At 42.6% G+C, this 11350-nt stretch overlaps 1 protein-coding gene across 1 annotated transcript in view; it reads right to left on the bottom strand.

Moving 5' to 3' along the window:
- Window positions 1–852: 852 nt before the first annotated feature.
- atp2b1a (ATPase plasma membrane Ca2+ transporting 1a) overlaps window positions 853–11350 on the bottom strand; it is a 41581-nt gene continuing 31083 nt past the window's right edge. Inside the window, 8 exon segments of the mRNA XM_069164752.1 lie at window positions 853–4081; window positions 4083–4328; window positions 7107–7196; window positions 7842–8030; window positions 9578–9685; window positions 9823–10034; window positions 10156–10369; window positions 11103–11294. Coding sequence (XP_069020853.1) covers window positions 3941–4081; window positions 4083–4328; window positions 7107–7196; window positions 7842–8030; window positions 9578–9685; window positions 9823–10034; window positions 10156–10369; window positions 11103–11294 — 1392 coding nt within the window. The 3' untranslated portion in view covers window positions 853–3940.

Here is an 11350-nt window from a genome sequence, read left to right as displayed (position 1 = left end):
ACATGTGAGCGGAGGCTCGGGGCTCTTGAAAACTGTGATTGACAGTTCTGATACAGTCTGCTTTTGGTTTCTGGAATCTCTTCAACACGCAGTATTTAAATGTTTAAGTTTTGATTGTTCAAGCTTCGATGGGATTTACTCGCTTTTTTTCCCCCACGACTGTAGGTTGGATATTGTTTCCCATTGTTCCAAAAATAAAATAAATCAATGAAGATAAATAAAATGCAAATGTTTCTCTTTGTGTTGGACAGAAAAAAAAAACTGTTAAAAAAAAAAAAAAATGACGGATGATAAGTAAATGTGTTTATTTGTTGAAGCCTTACAAATTGCCTAATTGTTGTCCTGTCACTGCGGACTGTAAACAAGCTTGACGTGTTTTGTGAGCAACAGAAGAAAAAAAAAAAAAAGGAGTTGGAGACACGGCCAGCTGGAGACATCCGTACCAAACATTCTCGACAAAGCGTCCACTGTTGCAATGCTCGCTGGCAGCCTGCAGAACCTGTAGTTATATCAGCCATTGTTTTCAAATTAAGAAGTTTTTTAAAAACATTAAAAAATTTAAAAAAAAAATCACTTCAGAGCTCTCAAACTTAAACCCTTTTACATTTTTTTCAGCCACATGATCAAAATTAAGAAATATTTCAGAAGTGGGGACAACTTCGATCACTGGATAAAAAAAAAAAAAAAAATCAAGTGGGACATCACTGAATACATTTAATTCAATATCTAACACCTGTTAGCTTTCTTCCGAGAAAATCACCCGGACTCAAAACGTCCTGCTTGCGTGTCGGCGTCCACGCGTGAGAAACACATGAAACACTGCGCGATGAATGAAAACCACGGCCCCTGCAGTTAGGCTAAATACATTTTTTTTTTTATTTTTAAAAACCATACACATTACTCGACAAGTTTCAAATGTAAATCCAATCACGATATCCATTTAAAATGCTCAAGATAAACAGACATGAAGTACTTTTATTTCCAAATGTTAAAAGATAAAAAAATAATAATCCATAAAACAGATGGAAAAAAAAAACAAAAAAAAACAAACAAAAAAAAAACATTCATTCCCATTACAGGAAGAAGCTACACAACAAACTCCTCACATGGATTCCTCTCGTCTTTTTTTCGATTCCTCACTTTGTACGCAATCCTAGCTGCTTATTTTTGTCGTCTGTAAAACAAGGAGAACAAACTAGTTCCTCAGAGAACGTTGTGATTTTCAACATTTCCGCCGCACCTCCCTGTCAAACCCCCCCACCCCCCCACCCCCACCCCCCCCATTTCAGGTGAAGCCGGCCAGACGGCTGCAGGGAGAACCTGCGGCCGGCTGGCCGGGTTGAGCCTGTGCGCGGGTCGGCGAGCACCATCCCAAACATTTAATTAAGTGTGTTAATATGCAAACCAAAAAAAAAAGAGGACTGTTCTCTTTCACATCATTTGCACCCTGAGATGAATATTCCAGAACAAAACACATTATTATTATTATTATTTTTTTTTTTTTTAGTGGCCAAAACCCTCCCCATATAACGCGATTGGTGTCAAATCATCCAAAATTGGTTTAGTACGATGAAAGGTATCATCAGCGTTGTCATAAAAATACAAAGGTACATTTTCTATTACGATTTGTATCAAAATCCCCCCCCCCCAAAGGAACGCTATGAAATAAAGTACCCTGTGCAGATAGATACCAGTGTATGCCTAGTCTTTATTCTTGAAAAAAAAAAATGCACATGTCCAATTCTTTAGCGTTTCCAGTACATCAGGTGTCAAAAATATTTTACAAACAAACCAAATGCAGCAACATTTACTGTATTAATTGTGAAAGGAGTCTTATGGACAGGGGTTTTTTGATTTTTTTTTTTTTTTTTAAATGCCAACAAACCAGAACTCGGAGGAGTAAAATTAAATAATTTCCTAAAGCGTGAGCTTAAAGAGAATGAAATATGAAAATAATCCACTTGCTTTTTCACCAAGACAATGTTTTGCTATCTAAATACACAAAGTCTGAAGTTAAAAGGTTCTTTTCTTTATAGATTCCTTTTAAATTAAATACTTTTCTATGCCTGAGTAAACAAACGTCAGTATTGTACATTGGCAGGGGGGGGGGGGGGCTAATGTTTTGTTGAGAAAACAGAACTAAAACGCACCATTCATATATTTTTTGAATTTTTTAGTTTTTTGTTTTACTTTTTTTTTTTTAATGATGAGCAGGGTCCATATTTATCAAGCATCCAGAAAGAGGAAGTCAGTCCTAACCGGCCCAAAAAAAATGGTAAGAACAAGGCTTTTAGCTGCAGAAGTAATTTCTCTACGTGGAGTATCCTGAAGGCGGTGAATGAAAGGACCAGGATCGTCTGAATTATTAATATTGTGGCCAAGGCACATTCATGCTTAGTCTATAGAAACTGAAAAATAAATAGACGCACTGGTTGAACAGCTCATGATACAGCGCAAGTTTGAACTGAAGTGGTTGTAAAAAAAAAAAAAAGTAATTTTAGTGCTTTTGAGTTTTGGCAAAAACACATTTTTTTTGTTTTTAGCTTCAACATGCAGAAGTTAGCTCATCATACAACCACAAATAAAGCTATTTTCAAATGATCTACATCAGCCATTTTTAATTTTTTTATATGTAACTGATAACAACTACTCGAAGAAGACGTTTTCACTTCGTGGTTCCACAAATCTAAAGAGGAGAACTTCCACTTCCGGCTGAAAGTGACTGCGGGAGGCTTCGTGAGGACTTCGCGTCCCGACTCCGAAGTAAAACTTTGTTTCCCCCGTCCCACTTTTCAGCGCGATTCGAGGCGAGATGCTTGCTAAATACAGGCCTGGCTCTTTTTTTTTTCTAAAACACCCTTTTAATGACCGAACCTTTCAACATGTGGAAATTCTTGAACACAACATAATGAATGAAAAGAAAATCCAGAACTCCAGAAGGTTTTGTGCACATGAAAACTATCGAAGAAATGGAAGAAGTAAATATTTATAGCAATGTTAGTGGACAGAGGCCCTAGTTGTCTTTCCCGTCCTGTCTCCAGTGAAAACACCTCGTCCGATGGACCTCTTTTTCTATACAAGCCTTAGTGTTTATCGGTTTGGCTAGAAGGTTTCTATTATTTATCTACAAATATATAACAAATAAAACTTGCAGGCAAAAATAGTTAAGTTTCAATAGAAACACCCTTTTTTTTCCTGAAAATACAGCAGTATCTGAAATAATCCTCTCATTCATTTTTTTTTTTTATTTATTCTGTCCTAGTATTCTGCATCATACATCAGGAAGCTCTTTTGCCTACAAACAGAAAAAAAGTATCTACAAACTTTGTAAACAGACCTGCTTTTTTCCAAAAAACATAAATAACTCAAAATATTAACAGCCGATGGAGCAGAAATAAGTTTCGAATGAGCGAGGGCCAAAGAGATAAATATACAACACCATTCAGATAAAAGAGAAGCTAAAAGGTTCTTTCGTATTTCTTACAGACGATCTTCAAGCCGGGAGGAAGACCTCCCCTTCTCAATTCAAATAATAGTAATAATAATAGAATAATAAAAACAGGTCACTTTCAATCTGAGTTTATAATCACCCCTTGTTACCGAGAAAAACAAAAGTTACCAAGGAGGGAGGGGGGGGGGGTGAAGACAAGAGTCCTTTGTGTTGCAGCGGGGGTATTAATAAGAACCAAAAAGTAAAAGAAGACCAAAGAATCCACACCAAGCCGTACATTCCTCTGAATGTTTCCTGTTCTTTTAGTCCGGCCCAAGCCGAGCTCACACAGGACCCCGCTCTCCATCTAGCCCTTCGTCTCTCCTCTCCCGAGTGTTCGTTCCTCTTTGTCTGAGTTGAGCTCCTTTCCTTGGTGGCGGGTAGAAAAGAGGTGGTGAAGGTGTGGAACGGGGGGGGTGGGGGTGGGGGTGGGGGGGCGGGGAGGTCAGATCAAAGGGATGTCTCCAGGCTGTGTAGCGGGCTCGCCGGGGCCGAGGGGGTTCCTGATTTGGGCGCCTCCGGGAGGAGGTGGTTGCTGCTCTCCACAGCGTTATTGTTCTGGTTTGGGGAGGGAGAGACCGGCGCGGCGGGGGGCGGGCGAGAGCGAGGGCGAGGGCGAGGGCGGCGTGGGCGTAGCGTTGCGCGGGCTGGCCGAGTTGCGCTTGGTGGGGGCGTCGTCCTCGGCGTCGGTGTCGTCTATGAGGGGAATATGGGGCTCGGAGTCCTCTATCCGAAACTCGGGGTGGGTCATGAAGTTGTGGATGGATGTCCGCGACTCGGGCTTCTCCAGCCCCTCATAGAGGGAGATGGAGCTGCGGAATGCATTCACCACCCGGATCTGGAGGGAGGGAGGGAGGGAGGGAGAAGGGACGGGGAGCGGGAGAGGCACACATTTTGGTCTCAGTCATGACACACGGGCATCGTTTCATTTTAACACCTGGATAACATGACGGGTTAAAAAAAAAAAAAAAAAAAAAAAGACGAGGCGCAGGTTTTATTGGGTCAATAACAAGTCGAGTTTTAGGGGCTTTAAAACCAAAAATCTGTGAGGTGTGGGGGGGAACTCTCGGAGACACGTGCAGGTGTGCAGTTATTCCTAGTAGTAAATGACAACTTGTAACACTCGTCACCCTGTTGTTCTCAACCGTCATCTAAACTACGTCAGCCGTAAAACTAGTTCCATCTGAACGTAAAAGCAACCGGTATTCTTCAGTTGAACCGATTTCAGTTTCTCTCTGTACAGAAATGACAGAAAATGATAAAGTCTACGTGGATTTAAAGTCTAATCAGTAGGAAAAACAAAACAAAACAAAAAAAACATGCTAATACACGCATGTAAACTACAGGTAGAGCTGAGGGACAAAAAAAAAAAAAAAAAAAAAAAAAAAAAAAAAAAAAAAAAAAGGTTTGATGTTACGGTGACGTGTGATGGAGCCGGTTTAAATCGAGGGCTCGTTAAAATAAAACAATAAAAAAAAGTGTTTCTGAGAGACAGAAAACTGCAGTTGCATCCGGTGGAGACAAACCCGACGCTCGACTCTGTGCTTGGAGAAAAACTAGTTTTAAAAAGTAATGTCGTGATTTCAGTCTCGAGGGTACGAACCAGAGTCAAATCCAATGTTTTGGTAAGTACGGTGGTAGTATTTCACAAAACACTTGGTAGATGTCCGTTTCGGATTAATCAGAGTTCACTGTTGTTGGACATGCTCAGGAGAGAGGGAAGAGAGACAGAAACTAGAGAGAGAGAGAGAGAAGGACAGTGATAGAAACCAGAGGAGAGACAGACAGAACGACAGAGAGAGAGAGAGAGAGAGACAAAAAAGACAGAGACAGAAAGACAGAGAGTGAGAGAGAGAGAGAGAGAGAGAGAGAGAGAGAAACTAGAGAAAGAGACAGAGACGCAAACCAGATGAGAGACAGAAGAGAAAGAAAGGGGTGGTCAGTTGTTGCTTATGTTTGTGGAGTCAAAACAACAACAAAAACAAAAAAAAAAGGAAGCTGCGGCAGCCAAGCGTGTCTACAAGCTGGTTTAACATGTCCAAAACAGCACAAAGAGGAAAAACTCACAAACGAGACCGGAGACTTTTGAACCCATGCAGAGCGCGGCGCTACCTTTGTGTTCAATGGTAGTAAACCTTTGAGTATAGCCCATGACACATTTCACAGAATCTAAAGGAGAATACGTGGGGAGTCAGTGGGATTCATTGTTTGGGTTTTTTTTTGCTGCGTGGACACATTCTGCCGACAAACAGGTATTCACATGGAGAGAGACATGAAGAAAACTCTGTTAAAGAGCACCTGAAAGGAAAAGTTAAACAGGGAAATGCCCGTTGTCCCCCCCTCCCCCCCCCCCCTCCGAGAGGTTCCACCTAAAACAGACACCTGGATGTTAATGCGGCGTTGCATACGTTTTCAACAACATCGGATGTGCTGTTAAAATGTGTCTGGGGAAAAGCCCCAACGTGTTTGCATTCAAGCACCACAGCCACTTATTCCGTTTGACATCTGCAAGACATTTAAAAATCCACGGCCGGTACATCGATCTGTCTGGCGAGATCTGAAAGAGAAAAGGGAGTCATCGTCAGCAGGCACGTGGTCCTTGTGAGGTCAAAAGAGGAAAGCCTTTTGGTGACACCGGCGCCAAATGATCCGCGTGGCGGCACGGCGATCTTCCACGCGACAAACTGCAGCTTATTGGTGGTTGTTGTTGTTGTTGTTGTTGTTGTTTTTTTTTTACCTGCGGGTGCTACTGGAGCCTTTTCCGAGCGAACCCTCGCTTCGCACGCGCGGCAAAAAAAAACAAAACAACACATATCCACGGCTAAGAAAAAGGTCACCGTTTCACCGCCGACTGACAAAGACATCCGCCGACACACGTTCTCACAGGGGTCCGTGTCGTGGTTCGTCTCTAGTGCTTTTAGACCGTGATCATGGGCGTATACTCAAAACATTTACCCGGTTAGGGACTACAGAGCTGCGACAAAGACCCATGAGTGCTACAGAGGCACAGCACAGACTGAGGCAGCTGCAGACAAACCTGGTGACTGTCAATCAATCCAGAACATTTTTTTTTTTTTAATTTTTTAAAATCAAATAGTAAAATACACATCCCTCCCCCCCTCCTTCCCCTTCCCCTCCCACTCTCGAGATAACCGTAAAGGAACTCCATTTGTGAGACCAGAAGCAGAAGCGGAACAGAAAACAGGATGACACAGAGAAAAACACCTTGACACTAGAAGCGACCTGGTTACAGGGTACATATATATATATATATATACACAGCAGTGTTATCGAAGCAATATGGAAGATGTGGTTTTGGTGTCTTTTTTTTTGTTGTTGTTGAAGAGAACAGGAGGGAACATTAGGAGAAGCATGAGAGAGTAAAAGTGTCAACGTTAGGTGAGAAGGAGAGCGGAGGAGGAAGATGTTAGAAGAAAAGAAGAAAATATATATATATATATATATATATATATTAAATTAAAAAAAAAAAAAAGTCTCATGCACTAAAGGAGAACACGCACTCACACCCCACAGTGGCAGAAGCGGTGTTGGCGGCAGTGGCAGAAGTGGTAGTAGTAGAAAAGGCTACATGTGTAGGGCTAGAAACATTGGTTACATCGTGCTGTTGTTGGCTGGAGTTGGAGGCCTGCCGCCTTAGAGCCCCCTGAAAGGAAGTTCCACTCTGGAAAGCACTCACTACATCCATCTGCAAAGAATCAGACAGCGTGACAGGAGAAAAGCCCAGAGGAAATAAAAACACAACACAGCCAGAGGAGGAGAAGAAAAAAAAAATAAAAAAAAAATGAAGAAAAAGCACCAGTAACCACAGAGAGAGAGAGAGAAAAAAAAAAAATGTCACTTGGAAATTGGATTTAAGTGTTATAGATAAGTGAAGGAAAAAGGTGGACAGGTTTAAAGGCACTGATCGGAGGGAGAACTGACTCCAAAATCTGACCTCACGCTTTCACGCTTTTTCTCTGCAGAATCCTTCCGTACTTCCAGCTCTAGCCGTGCCAACACTCTGAACGTTCAGCTGCTCTATCGTGCTTTCCATCCGGTCCAATTCGCTTCTCATCAGTACCTTCAAACTAGTTGGGTTTTTGCAGATAGATTCAGACTGAAAATAGGCATAAGAAACCTGCTTTAGCTCAGAAGCAGAACAGAAAAAAAATTAAGAGGAAGAGCTTTTTGTTTTTGGGGCACGAGCCATTCTTTAAGAGTGCCGAGAGAGACCAACAAAAGATTTTTTAAGCTGGAAGAGCAATAGAGAGTTAAAGGGTTTATGGCTTTTGATTCCCTTGGTGTTCGGGTGCGGCGCCGAGTGGTAAATAGGAACTCCGAAGATTGTTACCTGAGTTTGGATGCGATTGAGGCCTCGGAACCAAAGGATCTGGCCTCGGCGGAGCTCCCGTTCAGCGTGGTCGATCTCCTCCATGTCATCCAGCTCATCCAGCTCCTCATCTGGGATCTCCTCTTTCTGCGTGCCGTGGCCTGCCGTTTTTAAGAATTTTAAGCGGCTGGTGGGTATTGAGGAGATTACCTGGAAAACATCAGGACGCAGATGAGCGACACCGACTTGCGATGAAATTACACTCTTCGGTGTGCATTTCATTAAGGCAGAACGAGCCCCGTCTGGGTACATCACAGACATTAAGCAGCCAGTGACCCTGAAAATTAGCTGTCCGGCCAAGTGGAAGATGTGAGACGCGTAAGTTTGATGAGATGTGGTTTAATGACAGACTCAGAAGATGAGTGCTGCTGATGAACAGAAAGGTTCTTACGCAGTCGTAATCACTGTGAACACAGTTACAAGCGAAAAAAAATAAATAATTGAAGACAAGGTAGAAACACATTTCAGGTGGTGGCTACGTGTGAATAAAGTAAGTAAAACTAAAAAAATAGCCTTTGTAGAAGGCTGTTAAATGAAAACGGAGGCATGTTTGTTCCATCAGACACATGTTGGGAGCGGAACATTGAAAATGCTTCAGATGCCTGAGAAATCAAATTGATTGTTTTGTTTCTTTAAAAAGCCCTCCTTTACCTCATTTATTTTCCATCACAATAATTCACCACACATCATATTAAATGACATCCACCGAGTAGACCGAGTACACGACGAGCTAGAATAAGAAGAGATCACATTTGAGCTCGCAGCAGAAGACTTTCTAACTTCTATTTAGCCGACCGCAGGTTAAGATGCACTTGAACTGAAACTCTTTGGAAAACACGCCGTCTGCTTTTGACCCATCCTAACTACGGAAAAGCAGAACTCGGGTCAGTGATTCTGCTGAAGGCCAAATGATGCATTGGGATGGTTCAAGTGTGTCCCAACCGGCCCTTTGGACCGCCTCAGAACGGAAGACTCGGACAACGTGAGTGCCGCTGCTGTCACTATCCACGTTGGCGAAGAGCCGTCCCTTAAGGGGACAGAGCACCGCGAGCTCTGCAAGCTCTGCAAGCTCTGCAAGCTCTGCAAGCTCTGCAAGCTTTGCAAGCTCTGCAAGCTCTGCAAGCTCTGCTTCGGAACCACTAATCTTGGTCTTTCTACATGGTGGTTGTTTTTTTGTTTTTTTTTAGGTCTGTGAGTCCTCGCACTCAGTGCAGCCCCGTTTATTTGTTCGTTGTCAAGGAGCCCTGGAGTACAGTACTGCTCTGCTCTGCAGGCAAGAAGAGAAATCTAGAATTGCATCAAATATTCATTTGCTATTGTCAGCAACAGAACATCTCAACCTTCAGTCTAAGAAATATTCAAGAGGCAATTCATTTTTTTGCTAAAATATAACAATCAAAAATATATTTCACACATAATTGCATATTCCACTTGAGTTAATTATGAAATAATTATGGCTATATGATAAAATAGAAAATACAAATATGAAATATCTTTGATACCAACACTGAATGTACGTGTGCTGCCTACATTAAGATCTATTACTGATCTCTTCACAGAAGTAGAACATACTGTACTGTTCCACCTCTTCAACACCGTCAGGCATCCACTAGACTAACTCCAACACTAGGGGGCAGTGTCACACCGTATTTTTGTATGACGCCAACTGAAGGTGAAGCTGGGCTGCATTGTCTTACCTGTCCCCACAGAAGGGAGCCGAAGCCTAAGAAAGTGCACCACAGCCACTGGTCGATGGTCAGAGCCACGCAGCTGAACGGCTTCCCTCCAAACTGCACTATGACAAACTAGAAGAGCAGGAAGAGAGGTTCATCAGAGAGCAGCATTTTGGATTTAACATTTGGGTTAGATGGTTAAAATGAAACACCAGCATAATCAGGAAAAGCTCGACAAGTCAGCCACGGAAATCTTCAGTCTACTTTACCTGAATAATGAAGGTACCAAAGACAATACTACAGAAGATAAGGTTGTTGAAGATGCCATCAAAGACATTCCTTTCACCATGGATCTTGCGGGCATTGATCTCGTTGAAAAGCTGCATCAGTACAAAGGTATTGAAGACGATGGTGTAGTGTTCAGAAGGTGGAGCATGGAGGGGTGCGTTCCTCCCGCTGTCAATGTCAAACAATTTCTCTCCTGCAGAAAAACCAGACATTGTTTTTCTTAAGCCTACGGATGGACTCTCTCCGGAAAATCACAGCACACCGGTGCAGCGCACAAAGAGATCTAACTTTTCAGATATAGAGGAGCTTCTTACCAGCAAACAGCAGTGTAAAGATGAGGATCAGCTGGAAAACTCCCTGACCCAGGATGTTCTTCATCATGGTGCGGGAGATAAGAGGCTTGTTACGACCGTATGGCTTCCTTAGCAGCAGGGCTTCTGTGGGGGGCTCTGTGGCCAGAGCAAGGGAGGCAAAGGTGTCCATGATCAGGTTGACCCACAACATCTGCACCGCTTTCAGTGGAGAGTCCTAGAGGCAGAGAGGGAGGTAACAAATAAGGTAACATTTGAACATAATCTTGAATTTGAGAACATCGGAAGATGTTTCACCTGACGTGATCCAAAGTGCACATCGAAAACAAATTATTTAGTTATCTGCTGCATAACTGACGGCGTGTTCACACGTTTTGGGAGCGCGAGCGCCGAGGAGTGTGCATTTTAATACGAGATCTGAGGCTGATGGCAGGTTTGGAAAACAAAATTCTCAGTGAGAAATGACAGCCATTTGGTTTCAGTACACGTACAAATGCTGCCAAAAAAAAATGAAGAGTTATATTCACAGGACAACATTTCGATGGAAATCAAGACGATAACGGCGGCGCAATATACGGAATATTTTGCTTATCAAAAAAAATAGGCGATTGTACAAACAAAATATTGTACATGAGCCTGTTTAAAAAGGTGCAGGACATTCATTTCCAGATTTTGAAAATTATACATCAGATCCTGTGTTTGTCCTCAGACTTTACTGCTGGATCTTTGCGAGGCTGCGATGAGCTGAGAACTTGACCAATCTCTGATACTGATTCAGCTCTTTCCATCTGTTGTTGCCTGCTGTACCGAGTAACTGTTCACAGTGTGACAGTGAACAAAACTGTTTCGGGACAGTTTAAGACGTTTTCTGCCTTCTTGCTGGAGAACAATGTAATCGATTTTTTTTTTTTTTTTTTTTTTTAAACAAGACAGACTATGTTGAGACCTACCTGCGTGATGCAGGCTCCTGTAAATGCTACAATGACGGCCACCACATTGACAGTTAGCTGAAACTGGAGGAACTTGGAGATGCTGTCGTAGACGTTTCGTCCCCACATGACAGCTTTCACAATGCTGGAGAAGTTGTCATCAGTCAGAATGATGTCAGATGCCTCCTTGGCGACATCTGTCCCAGCGATACCCTGGAGGCAAAAAGATGATGATCAAAGATCTCCCTGCATCTGGGGACAAAATATTG

The sequence above is a fragment of the Embiotoca jacksoni genome, unplaced genomic scaffold (assembly GCF_022577435.1).
Source record: "Embiotoca jacksoni isolate LCO1_2020_lvr unplaced genomic scaffold, fEmbJac1.0.p SCAF_32, whole genome shotgun sequence".
Taxonomy (NCBI): Eukaryota; Metazoa; Chordata; class Actinopteri; family Embiotocidae; genus Embiotoca; species Embiotoca jacksoni.
This window is presented reverse-complemented; position numbering and strand designations above follow the sequence as displayed.